The sequence below is a fragment of the Sceloporus occidentalis genome, unplaced genomic scaffold (assembly GCF_023333645.1).
Source record: "Sceloporus occidentalis isolate IW3139 unplaced genomic scaffold, rSceOcc1.0.p SCAF_1, whole genome shotgun sequence".
Classification (NCBI taxonomy): Eukaryota; Metazoa; Chordata; class Lepidosauria; order Squamata; family Phrynosomatidae; genus Sceloporus; species Sceloporus occidentalis.
In genome coordinates this window covers 252,261,109-252,289,088 of record NW_028316981.1, presented here as the reverse complement: position 1 = coordinate 252,289,088, position 27,980 = coordinate 252,261,109, and the positions used below count along the sequence as shown (strand labels likewise).

Genomic DNA, 27,980 nt, shown 5'->3' with positions numbered 1-27,980 from the left:
TTTTCATTTACATAGAAAACAATATTCTTTACCTGAGGGCTTCATTTATTCATATAATAATTCCTAGAGATTAGGCATATGTCAAAATGTTGATGATACAATTATGTGTCTATTTAATTAAATATTTAATACAGTTATTTAATATAAGTATTTAATAAAATTCTTTAAATAAATAGTGCTATCTTTTGCTGCCATGTGTGGATAGAAGAAAAAATAAGTTTAATTATTTTAAAGATGTTCTACAACTGTATAGATGGCAGCAGTATAATTCTGTCAATGTTACTGCTGTCTTACTGTAGATGTTACATGGTGAGCAGTATCTGGAACTGTATAAGCCACTACCAACATCAGGTAAGAGACAACTAGTTAATTATTCCTTTTTAAAATATGCTCTTGTACTAGGTTAAAACATTTACTTTTTTGTATTTTGGAACCTCTGTTCCCAAGCATGCCCTTATACTACTATTACTACTACTTATTCTTATTCGTATAGTGCCACCACATGACCTTTTACAGAAACAGTTCCAAACTTTACATTCTGTCAAAGGCGTACAATCCAAGGATAACAAAATATAAACTGTACAGTGATTATTCTGATCTATTTTGATATTGGGACTTTGGTTGCAGAATTCAGAGGAATTAGACCCAGTAACCTACTTTTTGCATTGAATTGTTTCAAAACAGGAATTATATTCAAAACTCAAGAATGATTTCAAAACACAAGAATGAAAATTTACACAGTTGTAACTACGGATATTATGGCCGAACTTAATGAATACAGTCAGTAAGTGGATAAAGCACATAGTTAGGTAATAGTTATTTGCTTCTCAATGGAGAAATAATAAATCAAATAAGCATACTCCCAAAGCTGACAGGGTCTGTGTCATGCCTCCAGAGCATCTTTGATGCTCTTGAGACATATATTTAGTTGAGATTATATTAGCTTTTCTATGTATTAGTTTAGAAGGGAAACTAGAGATCTACAGCTTTAAGAAAGACCAGGATTGTGGGAAATCCCAGGGTCTTATGCTGTCTCCCTCTAGTTAGTTTCAGTGTGTAGTAAGATTTCAGCCAAGTCAGACCTGGAGAGAGTATTTTCCTTTGACAAAAAGATAAGTCCACAAAGAAAGAAAGATAGTCCTCAAAGAAAGATAGAATACATCAAGAAGAGAGCAAGGTATTTAGAAAGGACTATAGTAGGAAAAAGAAGAAATCAGTTTTGTGTTATTTGTGTTTATAACCAGTAAAGCTTTTGGAAACGTAAGAAATTTGTGGACAAGTCTTTTGTTCTGGCTGTGTTCCCGAGAGCCAGAGGCCTTACTACACCCAAAGTCCATAGCATCGCTCTTGGGACAAAACAGTCTGGATTCTGCAAAGAGTAAGGAAGTGGCTAAAAAATTAGAGCCGGAAGGTGACAAAAGATATTTCTGCAGTCTCTTTCTTCCCACCAATCCCATCCATTCTCCAGAAAGAAAGCACGGAACAAAGAAAGCACGGAACAAAGGAAAGGAAAATGACCATCTCTTGGGTCCAGTTGGATCTTCCTAAAGAATATTTCAGGGGCAAATAAAAGTCCTTCCTGCACTTCTGCTTTCCTTGAGTTCTTGTGAATAAATTTCTCTACAACCAGAGGCTACTTTGTCAAAAGGTGGGGGAAAGCAGAGACTTTTTTTTTTAAAGCCAAATGGTCAGCTCTTTTGTGGCCTCTTCCCACTGTAGGGTGTCATGGCCTTTGGAAGATCCCCAGGAAGACTTTCTGGGTGCATTTCCTTATATTTATCTTCCTTATCTTTATCTGTGAGCTGTCTTGGGTCCCTCCGGGGGGAAAAGCAGGATATAACTGAAATAAATTAATAAATAAATAATTCAGTGATATGATCATTGCTCATATAACACCCACAGGGTAGGGGAACCCTGTCCACATGGTGCCTGTTTTGAAGTTATATCTTGCAATAGGTTTTCATTCAGGATGAGACAAGAGGCTCCCCCCCTTCCCAGAATGATTAGGTTCTGCCCTAACAGACTGACTAGCGTGCTATCTCAGATTCCCAAATTAAACAAGCAGTTTCCACATAACATATACAGTGCACCCGCATCATATGCGGCTTCCAGATTACGCAGAAGCCGCACGACGATTGAAGCAATGGTGTGCGTGCCTGTGTCCACGCAACTCATTGCTTCCAATGGGGTGCGAGCATACACAGACTTCTCCTTACGTGGGGGAATCTGGGATGAATCCTCCACATAAAGAGAGGGCCCACTGTACATAAACAGATTCATGTTTTTAAATGCTGTTTTTATCGTTTTTTACTTCAATGTACTTTTGTCTAATCTGTGTGCTGCTTTGATCATTGGAAAAGTGGGATAAAAATAAATTATTATTATTATTATTATTATTATTATTATTAGGGATATTGTGCAAATATAACCAACAATCCAATGAGAATTCAGGTATATCATGGCATATAAAAATGCCCCATGTCCAAAGAATTCTTTGTGCTGAATCAGGTGTGCCCTACTCAGACAACAAGAGCCCAGATACACAAAGTGGAAAAAAATAAAACAAAACAAAATATAGTTGTCTTGTGTTGTGGGGCTGCTCGCATGAATCCCACTCCCCCCCAGAAAGAAATAACATTCTCATAAGTATAGTGTTTTACTTTTGCTTATTTTTCCTGTAGTGCTTAGTGCTGTTTCTTATGTTAAACATAAATTGTAGTATACTTTGTACCCTTGTGCTGTAGTTTAATACTGTTAGTAAGGCAATGGGTATATACAAAGACTGAATGACGGAGGCGGGGGGATGTTTGGTAAAAAGAGAATACACATATGGTTGTTGATTGTTGAAAAGGAGAGGAAGGAGGACCTGTGTTAGGAAAGAGGGTACATGAGAGTGAGAATGAGAGTGAGTGAGATAGGAATGAAGTCCTGAAGAGGCCAGTTTTAGAAGATTGGGATTGATTTTTGTGGAGAATGGATAGGATTGGTGGGAAGAAAGAGACTGTGAGGGAAGATTGTGTTGATGTGGTTAAGACTTAGATTGGTCGTGTTACATTTGTGATAAAGGATAATTGCAACTGTAAAGTTCAGTGTGCTGGATGGTGGTAAGAAGTTGAATAATGTATAGCATAAGTTGTATTTAATAAAATTATATATATAATTGAATATTTCACATACCTTGGCTCTGTTACCAGACTTACAGTAAAGCAGACCTTACACATAGACAGTTATGGAAGACAATCGACTGGAAAGAAAGAAGGAAGGTTTTTGTGTTTGCCACAGTATAGGGCAAAAGAGTGCCTAGGTGGGTCACCCTGTGAATGTCTGCTCTCTCTGTGATTTCACACATATAGGCCCTCTTCACATTACATAAATACAGTGATATGATTCCACTTTAACCTCCTTGGCTACCTCCTATAGAATCCTGAGGTTTGTACTTTGGTGAGGCACTAAAGTCTGGCTGAGAATTCACAATGCCTTCTCCTAAACTGCAAATCCACAATTTTACAGGATGTAACAAGGGAAGTTAAAATGGAACCATAGTATTATAACTGTAAAGTGCACAATATCATACGCAGAGCAGGCTTAGACTCAGAGGCAGGGAGTGAAGATTGGAGGAAGGAACATTAGCAGCCTTAGATATGAAGACAGTACAATAGTACTAGCAGAAACCAACAAAGGCTTGGAGCAATTACTGAAGAAGGTCAAGGAGGAAAGTGCTATGGTAGGCTTAATGCTGAACATCAACAAAATAAAAATAATGGCCACAAAAGATCTATAAGAATTCATTCTAGAGGTGAAAACTGAAATAATCAAACAGTTCCCATAGCTTGGGAACTATGGAATCCAAGGGATTTGAACATTGACTGCAGTCAAGAAATTAGAAGAAGATTAGGATTGGAAAGGCAATGATGAAAGAACTGGACAAGATCTTAAAATGTCAAAATATAAATCTGAACACCAAAGTGAGGATCATCCAAGCATCATACTCTCTGTCACCATTTACACATGTGAGATCTGGACATGAAGAAGGCCGATAGAAATAAAATAAACTACTTTGAGATATGGTGCTCAAGCTCATCTCTCTCTGGAAGCCAGGATGACTAAACTGAGGCTGTTGTACTTTGGCCACATCATGATAAGGGATGAATCATTGGGAAAGACAATAATGCTAGGAAAGGTAGAGGGCAGTAGAAAAGGAGGAGAAAACCACATGCCAGATGGCTAGACACAATAAAAGAGTCCACACACCTGAGCCTGTAGGACCTGAGCAGAACAGTCGAGGACAGGAGGCTGTAGAGAGGCCTCATCCACAGGGTCCCTCGAGGGCAGTAAACAGCAACAAAGTATGTAAGGGCCCTTGGATTCTTTGACTACATAGAACAGCATCATCAATATTGTGGAACTGTGTCTGTGAATCTGGTTTAGGTATCTCTTGCTTTGAAAGAGAGTGCACATACATTAAGGAGTAGAATAAACACATTCACTCAGGTCTCAGTATTTAGTGTTTTGTGCAGCTGGATGCTTGATCCAAGTTTCCAATGCTGCTATGCTATATGTATTTTTCTTCTGAGTGGTATTGGTTTCTTTTTTTTGGGGGGGGGTATGTTAAAAAAAAGAAATCAATTCTTGTTGATTCAAAATGTGCCATTTAATTTTCTTTTGGATTTTAGGGAAACTAACTTCAGAAGCTACAGTTGCTGACATCCTTGATAAAGGCTCAGGAGCTGTTATACTCTTAGATGGTAATAATTTTGCTTGATATTAAGGGCACAAATTGTCAGAAAAATATAGTCTGTAAAACTGCATGTTCCTTTCAGACTGTGCCTTGAAACCATCTTTAGGAAAGTTTGTGTAATATTTATTAGAATGTTCTCTTGTCTTCAGGGCAATTTGAGTATCACACTGCCATACATATAAAAATGTAATGCATGAAGTGGCCTTGATATTCTGCCAAAAAAGGTAATAAGCCTGAAGAGCATTTATGTTTTTTGTTTGTGTACATCCTCTGTTATCTAGAATGCCTGTGGGTTTAGTATTAATGGTTTTGAGTTTTAAAGTTAAGAAATGAAGCCTTGTTCCTCTTGTATTTTCCACCCCAAGGGGAACAGTGTCACATTACCTATGACTCTATATGTGTATAAGTTACAAATCAGGTTTAGTTATGTATTTATCTGTTTACAGTATTTGTATTTTACCCATCAGTAGACACTTTCTCAGAGTTGACAACAGAATGAAACAGACCTAACAAATAAATGTTAATAACAGCAGTTAATAATAAAATAGTTTGGGAGGTTAGACTGTGGTGCCTCACAGGCCCTTTTCACTTTTAATAACAATTGGGGAGGCATAGGGCAGTACTGGCCCGCAGGTGGTACATACAGCCCACAGACTGCATTTACCCATCCCTTATAAATGGCCTTTTGGAAACAACCTAATGGGGGTAGGAGAGCAAAGTATCACCATTTCCTATTCTTTTATCATTCTTAAATTTGTTTCCTTTCTGTATGGCATACAGTTTTTGGTGTAATTAAATTCAGAAAGTTCTTCCTTCTCATGTGTTTCTTTCTAGTCCACACATATTCTGGAAAGGATCTTGTATGCTACAATCAATTCTCTGTGTTCATTGTTGGAGCTGGTGGTTTTGGTGGAAAGCGATCATCTGAAAAATCCAAAGTAAGTTCATCTGAGAAAGAGGTTTTGTGTTGGCTGACAGATTAGCTGAACAATGTAGTAGTTAAACTTAAACGTTATTGGTAATTGCCAGTTATGAAACTAGCAGTGGCTTAGCTCCCTGCTACCCAGTTAAAATTAGATCTTTTTTCCTTTAGTTTTCTTACAGCTCTTACTCCCTGCCACTTATTCCACTTTCCCAAAATTTACACTTTTGAGGTGTGAGTGGACTTTCAAGTTGAGAAGAGCTGGTGTCAGAGATCTCATAATTAAGCTAATGGACTTTCTCAAACGTGCTACATTTGTTGCCATCAAGGAATATGGGAATGAGTTAAACCACATTGGTAACTATTTCCTATGCTTCTTGGTGTTAATGGATGTTATGCTTGTGCTTCAAAGACATGGCCTGCAGCACAGCTGGTTGTCGGCTCTGACCTTGAAAAGAAAAAAATCAGCATTGTGGAGTCTTGCTCCCTCTGGATGGTTTAGACTAGAGGTTTTCAACTGTTAGTCCTCCAGATGTTTGAGACCTCAGCTCCCAGAATTCCTGGACATTAGCCATCATGAGAGGGCAGTCCAAAACATCTGGAGGACCATTGGTTGAGAACCACAGGTTTAGACCAATAGCTCCTTCACTGGGAGTGTAAATCCAAAACATCAATACTAGCCAGCTGTTCCTGACCTCTGGGATGAGAGAGGGATGAGGTGAGAACAGGAATTCTGTGCTCTGCAATCCCTCAACAACTAGTCCAGAATTTTTTTAAAGCTTTATTCTCAATAAAAACAAATACAGAAAAATACAGACATATACATACAAGTAGATTTACAAACACACCCAAAACAAAACAAAACAAAAAACCAAACAAATAAACACAAATATTAGACACTATACACTATATATATGTGGCATATAACATTTCTAAGCAACTTCGTTCTCAATGATATGGAAGTTTATTTCCTATACTTTCCCAGTTCTGAACTTCAGTGTCATTACTATATAAAGCAAACTGAAGATCTTACTGTGTATGCATAAAGCTTTTGTCTTCAGAATGTTTTCAGTTAGCAACTGCAAGCCCCATTGCCGCTAATGACCACATGGGCACGAGGCTGCGGCAGAGTGGTCATGTACACTGCCATTGGAAAATCCTGTGGTTTTTGCCATGGTCCACAATGGAACCCCCGTGGATAAAAAGGACCTACCGTACAGATGTACAGATGCATAGTAATAGCTGGTGTCTCAAAATTTCAGTCATTCTTTTTTCTGTGGACAAAAAGCAACTAGGATGAATTTCTGCCCTTCAGTACTTTTTAAAATTTCATGTATTTTATTTATTCCACTTATACTCTGCCTTTCTCTGAATGTGAGACCCAAGGCAGCTCACAAAGTTAAACAAAATCAGCTAAAAGTTTCGCTTTTTTGTCCCAGCCAATGTTGTGTTCCAGCAAACCATGATTCAGGGAAACAGGCATGATATCTTTTTATTGTTCTAGCTGGTTTGCTGTTTATAAGCTGCTCTTGGAGCTTTTTGGATGAATAGATGGGTAGAAAGACTTTAAATAAATAAATAAATAATCCCACTGGGGGGATTGATATTAATAATCCTAAATGTCAGTAAAACATCTCACAATAGAAGAAGTATACATTTCATTTAATTTTTTCTTGTTTGATTTTATTTTACTCCTACTCCATGTTGTTGTTCTTGTTTGTTCTTTTATGTCTTGCTTTCTTCCCAATATTGGGACTCAAGACAGCTTCCAAAAATTAAAGCAAATAAGGTTAAAGGCATTTACAAAAACATGTTAAAAACACATGAAAAATTAATGTTAAAGTACAGTTAAACAATCCATAGAATTAAAAGCCTTTTAAAAGAAATTCATTAAAAGGTGAAGGATAAAAATCAGCAAAACAGCACACTGTTAAACGCTCTTGCAGTCAATTCCTAAAAGCTTGTCAGAACAGGGAAGTTTTCACTTGCTGATGGAAAGACAGTAAGGAGGTTGCAAGGACATCTTGTGCTTTCTGGCTTTATATATTTTGTTGGAATTCTGTGCAAGCAAATATTCCTTTGAATATGGGGACATTTTAATAATATTTTGGAACTGTTATTGAAGTCAGAAAATATTCCACACTTTACTAGCTTATCTTACCTAATACATGAGGATTAAAGTATCAAAGAGAATGGACGAAGAATAAAACACTTCAGTTTCCAGAAACCTACAAGGCTTTCTTGGCCATACCTGCATTATATTCTACTCATTCATCATTCTTAGTAAAATAAGTATGTGTTGCATCCCTACTTGCAGTTTGCCTGTGTTCTTCCTCCTAGCTCTAGTCTCCTTTGGTGGGCTGCCAACTCCCAGGATATGCCTTCGGAGTCTACATACCATGCTGTCCCACAAAGCAAGGTACTTTGGGCAGTGCTAATTTTGTACTACAGCCCATTGGCTCCTTGTACTGTGCATTGCCTCAGCCAAATGCTCATTGGATTTCATTTTTCACACAGTGCTTTTTTCCAACAGAATAGAAACCAAACCATTCAGTCACAAAATGGGTTGTTAGTATTTTTGCTAATTTTTTCAAAAGTATACTGCTTGTTTTTATTTTCTTTGTTTGTTTCCAGGTCACAGTGAATCCACCTAACAGACCACCAGATGCTGTAGCTACTGATGTCACTACAGTAGATCAGGTAAATATCATACTTCCTAACAAAAAATACTGTATTTAATTATTTCTGCAGGGAAATCTCAACCTATGCTACTTGTAAATGTGTTTGTTGGTGCTGAATATACATGTATTCCTTATAAGCTGCCCCTATTGCATTTTATAGAGAGGTGGAATATAAATAAAATTTTATTTATTTATTTATTTATTTATTTATTTATTTATTTATTATGTTTGAAGTTGAAACATATATGTATGAGTTTTGCAATATTAGCTATTCCAATACCTTGTTTGTTTATTTATTTTTAGAATTTGGACCATGGTACAAAAAGTACAGTAAGGGCTTGTATAATGTGAGTTTGTATAGCAGGGTTTCAGTTATATGTGACCGGAAAAATATGTTCTCTCTACGTCCTCCAGCATGATTCTTTGGTCAGTTTCTGATGGAAGCATACCATAGAACTTTACTGGAGGATCTAAAAACACCTAGAATAGTCTTCTATCAGGTTCAAAAAACTGCATTTGTGATTATACATATTTTTTGTTATACACAAACAGTCCTGAAACAATCCCTTGTGTTATATGAGCTCTTTCTGTAACTACGACAATTCATTAAGAATTACCCTTTGGAATTTGATTTTTGTACCATCAAGCCTACATTTACAGAGATTATGGCCAGAATTCTACCTGCTACTTAGTTACATAACTTTTTATGTTGCACAGCTAAGTAGTGTCTCCTGGCTTGAACCCCCACCCCCAAACCCTGCTTTACTGGGCCTATCTGATCTTTTATAGTGGATCTTATAGAATTTTTTACACCTGATTCAACAGTACAGAAACAGACGACAATTTGGCTTCGTTGATGATTGTATTGCATCTTGGCGTGTTTTAATTGATTATTTTATGTAGTGTGGGTTGTGTAATTGTATCGTTTGATTTTATCGGTTGTAATCCCACCTCGATCCGCAGGGAGAGACAGGAAATAATAATAATAATAATAATAATAATAATAATAATAATATCAATTGTGTGGAGAGAACGGGAGCTGTTCTGCTCATAACTGGGATGTGACGGAAGACATTTGAAACCCACCTCCCACCAGTCAGTATGGTTGCAACAAGAAAACATGACATAGGTCTTGCTTTTGATCACTGCAGCATCACTGGCTGAGGGGAGAGGTGTACAAATGTCCTCCTTCTGTGCCCCATCATTAGCAGAATGGACCCCCTTCTCTTTGTGTGGTTAATGCTTAGTAAAGTAGATTGTGGGACATTTATGTGTTAGGGATGATGGGAGTTGCAGCTCTTCTCCTGGCTTTCACTCTCACCCCCCTGGTCAGCGGAAGAACAACCAGTTTGACCAGTAGCTCTGAGAATTGACTGAAGATGTTTTCCAATCTTCTCTGGAGTCTGCTGGTTCTTGTGCAGTTCTCAAGACACCAGTCAACACAGTAGTCTTCTATAAAAGATCTACTTTTATTCTAATATATACACTATGCACAAAACAATTCACTACTCACAAAACTCACACTACTATACTTCTCAATACCCACACTACTATACTCCTCAATACCCACAAAAAGTATTGCCATACATTATTGCTTATATAGACATTTGTCTCTATATTCATTATACAGTTGCCACCTCCTGGGCGTGTACATACATTATGATTGACATATCATACTAGGCTCCATCTTTACCTCACATTGCGTCATACATTGTTGTCCACTCAATGACTTTCAGGTGATATCAATTTGCACCTTTTCACTTTGTCCTTGCCACATGTGTCCTTGGCTTTTAGGAACTTCTAATTACATTATATGCAACACCTATGTGCCAATTCAATAGCTTTTACTGTGTCATGTTACTTTCAAATACATTCATATACATATTATATTTCTTGTGACTATATATCCCATGTTGCTTTTTCCTGACATTATGATCGTGGCAATAATGGCACAATTGTGACTACATAGCATCATGAATATGGACCTTCTGTGAATGTGTAATTACAGGTTATACATCTGTGAGTCTGATCCTGAATTCAAGCCTATATTTTTAAATAAAGGTGTTGCACACTTATCAGTACAGTTGGCATAAAAATATTTTAGCTGAAATTTGGGATGTTGAACTATATTGACATAAAGACACAGTTTTGCTGTATACTATGATAGTTTCACAATCTTAAAGCACAAATTCATTTATTATACATATAAATTATATGTTACTCAAGAGTTTTCCTGGCATCATTGAAGCTGATGTTGATGATCTCATTTATGATTTGAATGAAACAAAAGTTTGTCTGGTAGCACCTGCAATCCTTAAAAAAAATTTCCCATGCAAAATGGACCACACCCAGGAATTTTCTGCAAAAAGGTGAAACTTGTCTATCAGTTCCAAATTTGTATGAAATATTTTGCAACTCAACCTATGTTTAAATGTCAGTACTGCACTATACCGCAAAAACTACAGAATCTCAGAGTGGTTGTTTGGAATTTACTCAACATAAACCCAAAACACACTGCAGAATTAATACAGTTGGAGACCACTTTTACTGACCTGGTTCAATGCTAGCGAATTCTGAGAACTAGTTTTGTGAGACATTTAGTCTTCTCTGTTAGCAAGCCCTAGTACCACAATAAACTACAGTTCCCAGGATTCCTCACACTTAGCCAGGGCAGTTAAAACGATCTCAAACAGGATTATTTCTGCAGTGTGTTTTGGACCATAGTTGATGGTCTAAATACAAAAACTTTACTGTAGTGCTCATTTTGATCTCATTATAAACACATCAGGTTTGGTGACTGATCAAGCTTGTGGATTTGTATAGCAGAACAGATGAATGGATGCTTTAATATATGGTATAGATTTTCACTTCTTGAGTGCTAGGCTGCTGTACTTAATATCTTTAGAAAAAGTGTGGGCAGCATGTGCCTGGCATGGGAAGGAGGAGGCATTTTCGGGCCCTTGGAGCTTCCACCTTTGCTTCACTATTCAGAAAAAGGGTAACAAGATAAACTGCTGCTAAATATAGTGGTTCTTCCCTTGGCTTCTTTTTTATAGTAGAATCGCACCCCATAGCCTCCAGGAGGTGATCAGATGTATATGACAGTTGCAAACCAACAGCTAATTTAGTGGAAAGAAGAGGTTTCACTTGGAAGAAATCTAGGATATACAAATATATAACTATAGCTTAGTTCCAATGTAGCCCTGTGGTAAATGCCAAAGTACACAAGAATAGACAAGCCCCAAGAGAGTCCATCTTTCAGAAACCAGAAGTACTAAGAAAGCAAGGGATGTATTCAAAACTTTAAAAGAGGATATTTTAAAGGTCAAAGAAACCCAGCTCTCATGAGGTGTTTATGATTAAAGGTTAAATGCATTTTACTGCAGTCTACTAGGTAAAACTGAATTGCTACCTTCCTCTGAAGTTTTGGGGTTGTGATGATTAAACAAAGGACTTTCCATCTCATGTGGGAAGCTTGAGTGGATAATGGAGGTCCACTGCTTCAGACTTGCACTCTGCAGGTAGCAAGACAACAAAAGTGAAAAGAGAGGGGGTGCACCTAACACACTCCTTTCCTCATATTTTAATACAACACACTTCTAAAAATGCCCAAATAAGACAACCTCTTTTATTTCCTTCCTATGCTGTAAAGGGAACTTTGTGTTTGCTTCCATAAATCTTTGAATAAAATGAAAGTGTTGACAGAAGATCAAAACCAAGTTGAAAAACATTTCTGCTGTTAACAATTTGTGGAGAGATGAATCAGTCAGTTTCAGCCCCACAGGGAACACTTGTGTGGTCATGGAGTTTAAAAGTATCATTTCTTTATTCCTTCCTGCCAATTATTAGATGGATGTTTTAAATCAATGAACAAAGAATTATTCTGTCAATGGATTAATCACACTATTGAAATATGCATTTGTGACCCATCTCTGATTGATTTTTTCCTCTTTACTCTTTCTCTAGACATATATTCAGAAATACCTTTCAGTGGAGATCAATAGGGAGAAAAGAAATGATCAGTTGCTGCCATTTTGGCACCTTTCAGTGCAGAAGGAAAGATTGTATGATATTGTATGCATCTCATTAGAAAACAGGTGTAAAATTAGTGGAATTTTAATTAATGTCAATAGGTGACTCTTTTGGAACTTGCAAAACAAATGCTGTTTGTAACGGTGATAAACTGGGATTGTCATGAATATCCCTTTAGTAGTGGCTTCAATAAATTATCTTGGTGTTCTCTTGCATTCCCACTTTCTAATGTATTCATTGCTTTGTCCCATGAATAATGTAGTCTTACATAAAAATATTCATAGATAAAACTGCTCCTATTCCTGTTTATAGATTAATTATACTTAACAAATATTACTGCCACAATCCTATTACTTGGTTTGAGTATTTTTAATGTGTTTGTGTTGAAGACTGATTCCTATTATGGACACTCTGATTCTCTACTCTCAAAGTACAGGCAGGCAAAAAAAAGCAGCAGTGGCACTGGTGAATCAAGGGCTTTAGATAATATAGCAGGAAAAAATGGCACTCCTGCCAGCTCAGTAGAAACAGTATGCTTCCAGGACAAAGACAATGTTCTGCTGCAAGACTGTTAAGCAAGTGCACAATGTACAGTGTCAGAATTACAAATGTGGAAGTGAGAGTGTTTTACTGGAGATGTATGAATAGAGAGAATGTACATTAAATATTTTAAAAGAATGCTTGAAATGACATTTGTGACTTACAAAATAAGGCAAATTATCTTACCTTTTGACTTGTGTGCTTGTAAGCATCTATCCTGTTCTGTTGGCTTGTGTGTGGTTTAGCACTCTTTTCCAAATTGCTCTTTCTGTTGTGCAGGCTTCTCTAAACTTCAAGGACAAAGTTGGAGAAGAAGCAATAGGATTAGCTTTTTCATCACATGGTATGGGCAGTGGGGTCAGCAGTCATCATGTGCCAAGAACATAGGGAAAGGTAGACTTTTCTGGCCTAATGTAGAGAAAGCTACACAGGGAAGGCTAAGGGATCTAAAAGCATAGGGTGACATGAGATGGTATAGGAAGGGGGGGTTCTAGATTTGTTAAGCACTCAGGGACATTTTGTACTTTGGAATACCATGAAGACAAATAGAACATGTCGAAAAAGAATGCTTAAGAAGAATCTTTAGATCAAGACAAAGCCAGACTAGTAAAAACTTAATATTAAGAAGGTAGCAGAATAATGGTGAGCATGTTTTCTATTGCTAAATCAAGGATGGGATAGAAATAAGCCACAAACAGCAAAATATAATAGCCACTCAAAGGAGCCAAAAGGCTACATCTGATGAACTAGGTATTTATATGATAATGGTAGAGGTCTTCAGGAGTATTAAGGTTCAATCCACTTTTGAGAGAATCTTGATTCAGTGCTACTAAATCTGTTCAAATCAGCCAAATTAGTTCTGGGTTTAACTCTGAAGCACACCCCTTGTAGATAGTAGGCCTTTGGTCTGATCCAGGATAACCTTCCTCATGTTCAGTGATACATGAAAGATCCAAACTCTGCTGGTTCCTTTCATTTTATTTTATGTTGCAGTACCTATGTATTTATATTATTTTCAGGTCAATTAATGTTTCCTTACATAGAGATTATATATCCTTATCCCCCCATCCCCATTTTTCTTCTTTTACTACCTTCCTTTAAATTCTCAAAGCCTTGTTTCTTCCTTCACTTTCTTCACCAGCTTTGAATGAGGGTGATGAGAGTGATGGAGCAGTTCATTCATAAGGCTTTCTTCTAAGCCAGTGGTTCTCAAACTTGATTGGGACATCCAAGGGGTGTATGTATGATAGTTGCTCAAGGGTGGGGAGCAAGAAAAGTAAGTTTTCAAGATGGCAAATATGAAAAAGAAGGGCAAGCCTATGTATATGTGTACACACCATTGAGGATTGTCTGGTTCCTGCAAAAGTGAAGCTACGCGCCTTCCCCCATTATGTCTGCCTCCAACCTCATGCACAGCATAATCAGCTTTTCTTTTTAAAATACGTTTCCTGCTTAGCGTCTCTGAAGGTTCTGTTATTGGTGCAGTAGATGCATGCCCTTAGCGACCAAAAGGCATACAGAGGCCAGCCTGTCCAGCTCAGGGAATAAGAAAAGAGGAAGACTAGGCTGCTGAAAAGGCCCTACAGCTGCCTTTGTGCTTCTTCTGCTGGGAGAAGGTTGCTGGGTTTTTCTAATGAGTTGCTTCCCCACCCTGCATCTGGAGCAATTCTTCTCAATGGTTTTCCAGAGAGCCAGTGCTGGTGGGGGGAGGAGTGATAAATGTATTGCTGAAGAAAAGCAACCCAGCAATGTCATCCTGGCTTGAGGCATGCGGAGGCCACCCTGCATGGCCCACGGAGAAGAAAGAAAGAAGACGAGGCTGCTGAAAAGGCCCTACAGACACTTCTGTGCATCTCTCTGTTATGTCATCCGCCAACCATAGCAAAACAAAAATCGTCTTTTTTATGTATTTTTCGCTTAGCTCTGTATGTTTCATCCGTGGCACAGCAAGTGCATGCCCCGTGAGTCAATTCCTCTGGTGTGAGGAGGGAAATAAAGTGAGGGAGCAGAAAGCATGAGAGCTCAGTGTTAAGGTGGATGGCACATGAGGCACGAGAGGCCTGTGAGACACAGAGAGGTGCAATCTGTGAGATGAATGAAAATATGCACACTACACAAACAATTTTTTAAGTCCGTATAGTATGTGAAGGGGATGATTTTAAGTACTGCTATTCAAGGAAATGGTACTAGATCCTAATTGCTATTAAAATGTGGCAAGTTTGAAGCCACTGCTAACATAACCAAACCAGAGCACCAAAGAACATCCCCAATAGCTCCCTTTCTTTTATTTTTTCCCCCCAATCCCAAACAGCTTTTTACAGTTTTTCAAGGCTTTTAGTATCACTCAAAAATCTGCTGACAGAATAGCAAGTTAATCAGCATGAGGAGGGATAGCAAATGGCATATATAAACAAACTCAGTAAAAATTCCAACAAATAGGAAACAAGTTACAGTAAAATAAAAGAAAGCAGGATTTGAAAAGGACAGGCAAAATGAAACAGATACGCAAATTAAGAATTTTAAAAACCACATAAAACTTCATTAGAAGGTAAAAACACTGCAGCTGTTTAGATCTCACCCTATTCTACACCCTCCATTTTCCATCTTCTCTCCCTTTACTACCTCAAATGCCCTTTTATGAGGTTTTGGTGTTACACAAGAGGACTGGCCTTAATTCACACCAATGTTGTCTTTTAATCCATCACATAATCTTGTGCAGAATTAATCTCAGAGAGGGCAGGACTAATTCCATCCTGGGCACACTCAGCAGTGTCTCTTGTGGCCCTCAGTCCTTTCCCCCTTAATGAAGGTTTAGTAATCTGGCAACTGAAATTGTCTTTCTGAATTCAGCATTCTGCCCGGAGTTACTTACTTGGAAGCTATTTTGAATAGAAACATTCATGTCAAGATTTCAATTTCTTGTGAATTTACTGTCAGCTGCTCTCTCTCTTTTACAACCCCCCCCCCCCATGGTAATGTAACATACTCTCCCTAAATCAGTTAAATGTGCACCTTAAGTTACATGTGAATGTTTTTAGGTAATACATGTCCTTTTCAGAATGCAGGCTGAGCTTTTAAATCTTTCTCCCTCTGCATTAAGCACTTTCATATATTTACTATAGCATAGTGACAAATAGTGTACCAAAGCTTATTGAGTCTGAAGCAAATTCTAAGTCCAGTGTAATTTAGTCTTCAGTAAATGAAGGTACCAAATCCCGTCTGATTTTGGAAGCTAAGCAAGATTAGCCCTTGTTAGTACTTGAGAGCCTGCCAACTAACACTGGGTGCTGTAAGCTATATTTCATAGGAAGGAACTGGCAAAACCACCTCTTGAGTATTCTTTAGAGTGTGAGGTGTTGTAGTGAATTGGGCCATTACCACCAGACAGTCCTAATTAGTATCATGGCTAAATGTTAGCAACTGTCCAGTGCTACAGAATTTTGGCTTGGAAGTTTGAGGCTAGGAAAAATGTAAGGGCTCAAAATGGTCTGGGGAGTCAATTTTCATCTGTTTCTACTCTATTTGCATAATTCCCATAGTTGTTGGGGGGGATTAGTCAGATCATACTTCCACACAATGATGTCATTAATAGATGGATTGTTGCTTGCATTCTTGCTTGTTTGAGGCTGCCTCATATGACTCTTAGGGAATCCGTCTTCTATCGGTTTCTTCCTGAAGGCAATACATACCAGTTCTGAGTGCCATAGAGCCAGTGATGGGGGATTTACTGGGAGAAAAAAGTAGTATTTATAGAATTTCTGGTAGATCTTGATATGGGCCCTAAACGGATGGACCAGCATAGCACAGGCCAATCCCAATCCAGATTAATCCCCAGGTTGATGGGGGGTGGGTGGGTGGGTGTTTACAGCCCGCCCAGCCCTATGCCACGGACCCACTACTGCCACACACCCCTTACCTTACTCAGCCATTGCCCCAGTGAGAAGCCCTCTCACTGTGTCTGATGGGGAAACCAAACTCCTGGCCATGTGGTTGCAGCTAGGCATCCCATTTCCACATTAGACACAGCAGTGGGGACATCTCACAGGTTACAATGGCTGAATTAGGTAAGGGTGGGTGGGGCTGTCTGTTCTGCCAGGATTTGCCACAGAGCTTCCACAAAACTCTATGGTGAATGGCAGGTCATTTACACCAGTGTTAAAGACCCTTTGTTCTGGGATTGGGTCAGATCCACCAGATCTGTGTCTGGTCTGGCAGATCTCGGCCCGGGGCTAATGGCCTACATCGTCCAAACAGGATGATGCAAGGCCAGGGAGAACACAGACCTTTTGGGTAGCCCCATGGAGATGTGACATGGAGCTTCCTCCCCAAAGAAACAAAACAGGCTTTTTAAAAGTGAAAGCTCTTCAGTTGCAAGAAAAAGAAAGAAAGAAAAAGAAATGGCATGCTATGATTAAAGGGAAAGCATATCAAACAAATTTGACTAGCTGAAAGCACAGGACATTCTCCACCCTTCCTTCTGGTTACAAGAGAAGGGACCAAGCTTAATAGGCATAGGCATAAAATGAGTGATTTTCCAGTGTGTTGCCATTCCTGGTCTCCCAATCCCTTTCAAAAAACCTGAAAACCTAATGCCTCTGGCTAGACGCCCCCTGGCTTTCTTACCATCCTTTCTAGGAATCCTTCTCTAATTCTGACCAGGAGCTGTTGGCTGCATACTTACACAACATGGCCCCCTCTCTCGCATTCTTCCCAGAAGTCTCCCTTCTTTTCCCATTGTCTAATGGAAGCCACGTCTCTCTTCTCCATGATCTTTTTCTTTGAAACCCTGAGTTAACCTTTCAGTAGCCTGCCTGTAGTGACTTTTCAGGTTCATTACATAATTTATTATTCAAATAACCCATTTACTAATGAGCATTATTGTCAAAGTGATGCTGGTGATAAAAACATTATGTAACCAGTTGGGATGCCCTGGTGGTGCAGTGGTTAAATGCCTGTACTGCAACCACTCACTCAAAACCATAAGGTTGCGAGTTCAATACCAGTGGACGGGCTCAAGCTTGACTCAGGCTTGCATCCTTCCGAGGTCGCTAAAATGAGTACCCAGATTGTTGGGGACAATTAGCTTACAGTTGTAAACTGCTTAGACACTGTTAATTCAGTATGAAGTGGTATATAAATGAAACTGTTTGTTTTGTTTCTTGTTTGGGATGTGCCTTGCTAAATTTTAGCAGATTTTCTGAATATCTGTGTGCATGGAAGACCCTGTGTGCATATGTAGAATCCATTGTTGCTAGGCATTTGAATAATTACATGGAAAATTTTTCTCAGTGCCAGATCACCCATCTTCTCCTCTTTTGACTTCTCTTTTGACTTCTTTTCCTCCAAACACATAAATGCCTGCCATCCCCAAGTCAACTCAGAAACAAATTCCATTGAAGCTATTTGTTATTGTTAGTAATAGCAGTTACATTTCTATACCGCTTAATACAGTGGACCCTTGTTATACGCTGGGGTTTCGTTCCAAGATGCCCCGTGGATAACAAAATTCGTGGATGCTCAAGTCCCATTAAATATAATGACATAGCAATGGAAAATCAAGGTTTGATATTTGAAATTTATACTTTTTTTTTAACATTTTCAAACCGTGGATGCTTGAATCTGTGTATAAGAAAACCGACTGTAGTGAACTCAGCACTCTCTAAGCAGTTTACAGTCTGTAAGCCAATTACCCCTAGCAAGCTGGGTACTCGTTTTACCAACCTAGGAAAGGATGGAAGGCTGAGTCAACCTGGAGTCCTCTGGGATTGAATTCACAATGTTGTGGCTGCAGTACTGGCATTTAACTACTGCGCCACCAGGGCTTCTATTTGCTATGTGTACTAAGTGAGAAGTTCTCGACAATTCCACCTTTACCTCTGTGGTTTTTGTCTCTGTTTCTACACTCCACCCCTTCCAATTGGCTTTTCATGACCCTTCTCCTTCATACCTTTTATGGGTTTTGCTAAGATTGCAGCTTGGAACTAAAAGAGTCAGCCAAATTAACATTTTTTTCCTATCTCTGCCTGTTTTTTAAAAAAAGTATTCTGAAGTAAGTACCATTGAATTAAATGAGAAAAACAGGTGCTGTACTATTGATCTTTGCAGGTAAAGCTTCTAGCTAGAGAGCGGGGAGGCAGAGAATATGCAGTGATTCAGTTATGTGGAAGAATCTTCTGCTAATGCTCAGAAGCACACAAAACATTTCTAAGAATTCTTCAGCCTTGATGCGCTGACTGAATTTTGTAGCCTGCTACTTGTTGCTACTGGTGATGAGGTTTTTCTTTCATGATATCGATTGAATACCCTGCAATCTAGCTTAAGTGAACACATTTCCTTACTAACCTTTAACATTTCACCTTATCCCCCTTTAATAAATAAGGCATTGGAAGGGCAAATGAACAATGTACATGCCAGTGAGGGTGATGATAGAATAAATAGGTGAAAAAATGAATCACTGACAAAAGGTAAGATGAGATGCCTTACTTTAGGACAGCCTTTCTGAATCTGTCAGTTTGTAGACTTATTGAAGTCCCACCAATTCCAGGCAACAATAGTGCTACGGGCCTTGTAGACCATTCCAGGGTGGGATGGAGAGTTCTAGATCGAAGGAAGGCCATTTATGAAGGTGCTTATAACAAAATTTGTTTCTAGATTGATAGTCCATGTCATTCTCTGTAAATCCTGTGATGTCCTCCGGAAGCCAACGTTTCTAACTCAGGGTTAATTAAAAAATAACTTACCTGATTAAATTATTTCAACTATTAATTGTTGTTGCTAATGAACTAATTTAATGATTTCCAACATTCAACATTATTATATTAATTTTACACCTAATGTTGCAAGTTCTGGATAGTACATGTTCATATTGCCAATATTTAAATGTTTATTTTTATATATGTTTATATATTTATTTATTTGCCATTCCAAATAAGCTTGAAGTGATAGGTCAGGAGAATTATTTGCAAAATTGCCTTAAATGACTCAATGATCCCCATTTCAATGGCTTTATTAGCCTGATCCCTTCAAATTGGCATATTGTGAGGTCTCTTTCATAATGTTAATCAAATACCATGCAGTCTTTGTAGTATAGATGTTTATGGTTATTACAATGAGAGAGGAATTGATACAAAAGCAGGAAAGAAAAAAGGCTTTGTTTCAGTGTATCCATTCCTTTTTCTTCATTTGAAATTGTTGATAATTAAATGCCATGAAAATAAAATAAGATAGTGGACTTTTCTATGTACACAAGACCCACCAGAGCAGCTATTGGTCTAGCCCATTGAATTTTCTGGCATTTTCTCAAGTTAGCAACCTTCTGCATTACTAATCAGTAAAGCAAGGTGATCTATCGGCAGATCTTTTTGATAATAAATATATTATTTATTTATGGAATTAGTAAATAATTCACCTTTGGCCTCATGAATCATATTGCAACTGATGTTTTGTTTTGTTCTATAGGCTGCTTTGTATCGACTTACTGGGGATAGGAATCCTCTACACATTGATCCTAGTTTTGCTGCCCTTGGAGGTAGGTTAAAAGGAAATTAAGTTTAATGTTGACTTAGGTAATTTTCATTGGTGGGAATAGTGAATACTCCTTGTTCTGCAACAGTATTTTCTAAATTTCTGATTAAGTTTTGACAATTGGTTATTCATATGCTGAAAATATTAAGAATCAAATCTTAAGTACAATTCAAGTTTCCACTGGTAATTAATTTTTTTTATGAAGGATGGGTAATATTTATCAAGCTAATAAATTTAAACCTTTAAATCCCAGATAGGATTTCAGAGCTGCATACAAAAAGTTAGAAATTCAGTGTGTGTGATGTGTATTTTTAAGTTGTTTCTGACCTATGGCCATAAGGTGAACTTATCATGGGGGTTTCTGTGCAATATTTGTTCAGAGGAAGTTTGCCATGGGAGATTTAGAACATGTAACCTGCCCAAGGTCACCCAGTGGGTTTCATGGCCAAGCTGGGAATGAAACTCTGGTTTCCAGAATTGTGGCCCAACAGTCAAACCACTATGCCATGCTAAACCAACTTAAAATTTAAACATAATCAGTAATATTGCCTAAAAACTGTCTGTCAGCATTTAAAAATCCAGATTTAAAATTTAAATTGCATTTTTATACATTTGAGATGCCTATACAAATTATCTGGTGCCAAAAAAAATAAAAAAATAAAAAATTACAGTGGTAGAACCAGTCATGCCTCCTATAGGATTGCATTTCAAAGCTGGTGTAACATCATAGAGAAGGTTGTCTTCTTTGGAGATAAAAAATGTTCTTCTCTTGCAGAAAATAACTAGGAACATATCCTTTCTGATTATCTTAATACATGGACAGGCACATGATTTAGAGCCTTGCTTCTGTATGCAGAATACGAAAGTCAGGATCTAAACTTAATATCAGATATTGGATGTTTCTAGTGGGATTTTAAAAAGAAGCCCTCTATATGCTATATCAGAAACAGTTTCAACAGTGGTTTTAATAACAAGGTTATATGCAGCAAATAAAAGTCTCCCTGGGCTTATTGAAAGATGTGCACATCTTTGGATTCTGTCTCTAGTATCCTTTGGTAGTGTATAGCAAAAAAGTATTTCCTTCCTACCCACTACAGAGAGAGTTGTCATTATAGTTCAGGTGATTTTGAAGAACATAAATGTAAAACCAATTGTGTGGTTGCAGTCTGCATAGTCTAGCTTTCTTGGAGCAGAAAGTATAATATTAATGTTTATATGGAAGTGCACTTTCTGTCCATTTGGAAATAACAGTGCTTCTCATACAGACAAATAAAAGAATTTGTTACCCAGTATCAGTATGGTGGTGTAGTGGTTTGAGCGTTGGGACTATGACGCTGGCAACCAGGGTTCATATCCCATACTCTCTCTGTTCTAAATCAGTTGCTGTTTCTCAATGGCCTCCGAAGACAGTTCACGGTATAATAGCAGTACAATAATCTAATCTGGACTGAGCATTGCATGCAACATTATGACATTTTTATCTGACCATCTATACTTATCCCAATGCTTTAATTGATTCAAAGATTTCTGGATAAATATTGAGTTTGTGTGTAAATAAATGGACATGCATGTGTGTAAATAAATGAACATGCATGTATGTCCAGTATATGTCCAGAAATAAGCATGTGTTAAATAGGACATGTAACAACTAGCTTTATGTTCTGTTGATAGGATTTAAGAAACCCATCTTGCATGGACTTTGTTCCTTTGGATTTGCTGCCAGGCATGTTTTGAAACACTTTGCAAATAATGATGTCACCAAGTTCAAGGCAATTAAGGTCTGTGTCTCTTTGTAGGGATATACTTGTGTTTTTAAAACTGTTTAAGAGTTTTCACCACTCTTCCTGAAGTATGACAGACAGGTGTAAATCTAAAACATAAGTCACTAGTGCCACAATGACACTTGATTCTGACATTACCTGAACTTCTTTATATACATTATATATGTTCTTTTGCAGCCAATGTACTCTTACAAAGTCTCTAAAAATTGAAGGATCCAACAAAGCAGAACTGAAGGAGAACACTGCCACTCTGCTGCAGCCCAGTGTTCCCTAAAAAAATTACCCCCCCCCCCAATTACTTGTTTAATGTATTGATTCAGAATAATTGTTTCCCCCTTTTTAGCAAAAAGATCTCAAAGCATAGACATAGCTGGCTTATTGGCATGTTTCAGTGAAAGCTGTTCACAGCCTTAGTAAAGGTTGTATATATTGATCTACCACCATAGCACAAAGGAGCAAGCTTTTCCTATCCAAGATGTCTGCTCAGGTTCTCGCAGTCTTGGCCTCTTCAGAAGCACAAGAGGGACTCCCGTGCCACAGGCAACCCACCCTTTGATCAAATCAGGGAGCTATGCAGAAAGCAATGTCCGGTTTAGGAGGTCAGTGCTTCCCATCTGCTGTCAGATACAGAAATATATTGATTCCTGGAATCCTGGCAGCCCACTGAGCTTAATAGTATTCTCTTCTGTATTAATGTCACTGGCAATATTAAAACCATTAAAATATACCTGTATCAGTAGGCTAGATAGTAAATAGCTTTTCATGTGTATTGTGCTAATTTCGGCATGGGAAAGAAACCTCTCTGTTTTTTTCTTGGAATAGATTCGTTTTGCAAAACCAGTTGTACCAGGAGAAACTCTGCAAACAGAGATGTGGAAGGAAGGGAACAGGATTTATATTCAGACCAAGGTGAGAACTATGAAATGAAAATTTGTAGCTTTCTGAAAATAACATTGTGCTAACACTGTCAAAGGTTTCAACATGCACATATGTTTTCATCCACACTGTACCATGAAACTCACAGAGAGACCTTGGGCCTGACTTACATCACAGTAGTGTTTTGAGGTAGGAGAAAAAGCTTGAACAGAACCTTGAGCTTATTGGAAGAAATTTGTGATGTGAATCCAACTAAGAAATATTGCTAAATAAATAGCTGTGCATGCATAAAATCCCATCCCAGTAAGAAACGTGCAGCAAAATACAGCTTTTTCTTTCTTTCTGAAAAGACTTGCAAAACTCTTGTGTCAATTATCTAAACTTGTTTTTCACTTCGCAACATTTTTAGCAGCACCGTGAGAGGTCTGAATAAGGTAGCATATGGAAAGAATGCCTACAGAAAAGGAGAAGGTGTGTGCTTACATATGGATTCCGGCCACAGTTATGTATTCATAACTTCCATTTGTATCCTATTTTTTTAAGGATCAGGTACTCAAAACACTTTACTACCTCTTAAAAATGCAGTTTCAACTTCGTAAGCCCACAGTGTATCTCTCCCATACTCAGTACTTCAGCTGTCCATATGCACTATGTTCTTCCTGTAGCTCATTCCCAACACCTCATTCCCTGTCTGCTGTCCAACATCCTGTAGTCTATTTGAAAGAAAGCCTCATCCAGTTATTATTTTTTCAGCTGTAAAACACTATTGATAAATATAATTGTGCATCTCAAAATCTGTGGTAACTTGAGAATCATTCTTTAGCCCATAGTTGGCAAAGTGCCACCTTAGGGCCTCATGTGGCCTCAAACTGTTTTTTCATCCCTCCAGGCACCTGGGACTGTCTAGCTGTGACTTTAGAAAGGGTAAATTGTGTCTTAATAATAATAATAATAATAATAATAATAATAAGTTGTATTTATAGACCGCTATTCCGTGTTGATCATAGCAGTGTACAGTAAAAATTGCAATGACAAATACAAAATACAGGATAAAAATTGCAATACATAAATAAAACTTAAAACAACATTCCAAAAATACACATTAAAACCATACATCAAAACCAGGCCAGCTGATACGCTCGATAATGTTGTACATATAGGGGGGGAGTCCCAATATCAAGGGACATCGGGGAAGGCTTGCCGAAACAGGAAGGTCTTAAGTCTCTTTTTGAAGAGGTCCAGGGAGGTGGCGGTGCGGAGTTCCTCGGGAATGGTGTTCCAGATCCCAGGGGCCGAGATGGAAAAGGCCCTTTGTGAAGTTGACACATATCTCGTTGTTGGGATCCTCAACAAACTCTTCCCAGATCACCTGAGTGTGCGGGGCGGATTATATGGGGAGAGGCGGTCCTCCAAGTACCCTGGGCCCAAGCCATTTAGGGCTTTATAGGTTATAACCAACACCTTGTATTGTGCTCGGAAGCGAACAGGCAGCCAATGGAGATCATACAGAGTCGGCGTTATATGGTCGGCCCTGGAACGTCCAGTGACCAACCTAGCTGCCATATTCTGTACTAGTTGAAGCTTCCGGGTTTGGTACAAGGGTTGCCCCATGTAGAGCACATTACAGAAATCCAACCGAGAGGTTACCAGGGCATGTACCACTGTTTCAAGGTCCTCCCGGCCTAGGTAGGGTTGCAGCTGGCGTATCAGCCGAAGCTGATAGCAGGTGCTTCTGACTGCCGTATCCACCTGAGAAGTCAGCTGGAGCGACGAGTCCAAAAGCACCCCCAGACTGCGGACTGAGTCCTTCAGGGGGAGCGTGACCCCATTCAGGACAGGTGGACAAATTTCACCACCCAGACCGGGAGAGCCTATCACTAGTACTTCCGTTTTCTCTGGATTCAAGCTGAGTTTGTTTTTCCTCATCCAGCCCATTACCGACTCCAAGCAGGCATTTAGTGGAGAGATGACATCCCTAGTCACTGCATCAGTCGGAGACACAGAGAAGCATATTTGTGTGTCATCAGCGTACTGATAACACCGCGCCCCGTGTCTCCGGATGATCTCTCCCAGCGGTTTCATGTAAATGTTAAATAGCATGAGGGACAGAATAGCTCCTTGAGGGACACCAGATGTAAATGCCCTCTTATCGGAGCAGACGTCCCCTAGCTCACCATTTTAAAGCATCAAGTCTTGTCAGTTCATCTTTTAAATAGGTTACAGCATGGCTTTGCACTGTTTCATATCAAAACAATGCCTGTTTTACAAACTTGGATTTTGGGAGGTAAATTTTTGGCAGACCATGCAGCCCCTATATAGTCCTGGTGCAGAAAACTGGCCACCAGACCTGCTGCAGTTACCCATCCCTGTTGTAACATCTCTCTGAAGGCTGCATCCCTGGGGCTAGAACCCAAAATAGGAATGAACAATGTGCACTTCTGCTTAATGCAAGCATGACTTTTGATTATGGACTCAGAAGGCATTATAAATAGAGCGGTAAAGAAAGGTTGGAAAAGTAATTTTTCTGCACGCATTGTCCATGCTGGCTGTGTTGTGGGAGGGGGGATTTTTAGAGTTGTAATTTAAAAAGAAATAATGCATCCAAATTCTACAAAGAGGGACTGTGAAAATAAATAAGTATCAAAGAATCTATGAATAACCCTCTCACACTATGCATCCATAGCGCTGATTCCATTGTAATTGCCATGGCAATATCCTGTGGAATCCTGGGATAAGCAATTTTATTGTTATCTACCTTCAAGTCGTTTTCCACTTATGGCGACCCTAAGGTGAACCTATCATGAGGTTTTCTTGGCAAGTTTCTTCAGAGGGGGTTTGCCATTGATATCTTCTGAGGCTGAGAGAGTGTGACTTGCTCAGGTTTACCCAGTGGGCTTCATGGCAAGTGGAGACTTGAATCCTGTTCTTCAGAGTTATAATACAGCACTCAAACCACTACACCACACTTAGGAAGGAACAATTAGAATCATCATCGAGATATCTCACCAAACTACAAGCCCCAGGATTTATATGATGTTACTACAACAGTTGAAGTGACATCATAGTGTACAGTGTGGAAGGGCCCCAGGTCTGGGATATTTGTCCATTTTGCCTAGTCTGTCTGCTTCTCTGACAGAGTCACAGAAAGAGGTCCTTGTCGTCACTGGTTACCTTCTTAAACGAGATGGCAGGAACTGAACCTGGGGCATTCAACACTATGTTCTGTCCCTGAGCAGAAATCAATATTTTCTGCTCCTGCCTCTGTATACTTCTGTCTTCAAAGTGTTTCAAATAATTATTCCATTTCCTATGCCCTAGAGAGTTCACTGTTTCATAAATTCTTGTTGAACATAACGGTTGGGAATCTGGAAAGAAGAATTAGAATAGCTTTCTGTGAATTTCTGTGAATCTTTTTATTCTCCCTTTCTTTTTTTTCCAAGATGCACTCTGACTTTGCTAGTATCTTTGAAAATGCATGCAAATAGAGTTTTTTGATTCTGCCCCTGGCTTTCAGTCCCTTGGCATCTCCCCCCTCCTCCCTGCCGCCCTTTTTTATGATTCTGTCATCTCTGTCTTTTTGAAATAGTTTGCTTTCCCTTATTTCCATAAAAAATTCAACAAAAGAGGCAAGCTGAGTATGACAATTCCTTGAGAATTTTAGAAGTACGTAAATAAAAATTAAAAAGAACAATTTTCATCATTTATATAAGCAAAGAAAACACACATTTAAATAGCTGCAGCATATTAAATACTGTCAACTTTCTCTTGGTTTTCCCCCCAGCCATAATATATTTGTTGAAAACATACAACCCTTTCACCGGAGAATCTGCATTTAATCGGAGTGATTGGAACTGATCCTTTTCTTTATGCCTTTGTGGGTTTCACTCACTGAAACATTGTCCCTAAATGTTCATAGATTTTCTTTTATTAAGTCATACTTGAATGTTCTTCATTAAAAGATGCAAGCACAATTGTTCTGCATTTAGGGCATTTTGCTTAATGATTTCTAATTATTTCAGCCCTTCCTTTTCCTTGTTTTGTTATTTTCTTTACTGATGCTAAGCATTAAGCTGTTGTGTTCCTGTGGCAAGAAGTCTATTGACAGTGTGATGATTCAGTTATTTATTTTTAACAGATCAAAGAGACTGGGAACATTGCAATTGCAGGAGCATATGTGGATCTGACATCGACCTCTGACCAGCCTTCAGCTAAGCAGCCTTCAGATAAGGTAAGGGAAACATGCATGGCTCCTGTGTATTATGAATAGTAAGAGTTTGGTGAATTCTGTATGTAATATAAATAATGCATTTTCCATTGAGAAACTATTGTAACTCTTGCCCTGCAAACGTTAGCTCCTATGAATTTGATAAATCAGGGCAGTTTCTATTTATTTTGCATGTCATCAGGCAAGATCCTGCCATAAGTCAGAATGAGACAGCTGACTCAGGTGAGTGACACTGGGGCATGTGGAGTGGTTGTGGGATGCTGAGAGTACAGCAACAGAGTCTGCCTTTCACTCTCTGGCTTAGCCTGTGGGTCTCAGATGCAGTGGAAGGATGACACTGTCCCTTTGCCAAAACAGAAATCTAATGACAAGAGTGGCTGTTCACTAGGTGAAATAGGAAAGGGACATCTTGCCCTCTGTTTTAAGCAGTCAAAAAGTCTTATGCTGGTCTTGTCATCAGGAGAGAGGGGCAATTTATGGGAATGACTGAGAGTATTGTCTACCTGACCTCTAGAAATTTTGGTGACCAGTATCTTAGCCACCTGTGGCAGGAAACCTAGATCTAAATATTGTAGATGCTACTCCTTATTTTGAAATTTACTTTCTTGCAATCAGAATTGGAAGCACGACCCCTCCCGCAGATGAAGGCAGAAAGTTATAA

General features: G+C 38.6%; 1 protein-coding gene across 2 annotated transcripts in view; it reads left to right on the top strand.

The window, feature by feature from the left end:
* HSD17B4 (hydroxysteroid 17-beta dehydrogenase 4) overlaps positions 1 to 27,980 on the top strand; it is a 98,988-nt gene that overhangs the window by 45,909 nt on the left and 25,099 nt on the right. The window contains exons 14-22 of one of the 2 annotated variants that reach the window (XM_089491813.1): positions 300 to 351; positions 4,674 to 4,745; positions 5,573 to 5,676; positions 8,295 to 8,360; positions 20,372 to 20,441; positions 22,109 to 22,215; positions 23,041 to 23,127; positions 23,504 to 23,565; positions 27,230 to 27,315. In XM_089491813.1, the coding sequence (XP_089347939.1) occupies positions 300 to 351; positions 4,674 to 4,745; positions 5,573 to 5,676; positions 8,295 to 8,360; positions 20,372 to 20,441; positions 22,109 to 22,215; positions 23,041 to 23,127; positions 23,504 to 23,527 (582 nt within the window). In that variant the 3' untranslated portion in view covers positions 23,528 to 23,565; positions 27,230 to 27,315. Of the gene's footprint in view, positions 1 to 299; positions 352 to 4,673; positions 4,746 to 5,572; positions 5,677 to 8,294; positions 8,361 to 20,371; positions 20,442 to 22,108; positions 22,216 to 23,040; positions 23,128 to 23,503; positions 23,566 to 27,229; positions 27,323 to 27,980 lie in introns of those variants that run through there. The other variant, XM_089491805.1, reaches the window with a different exon arrangement.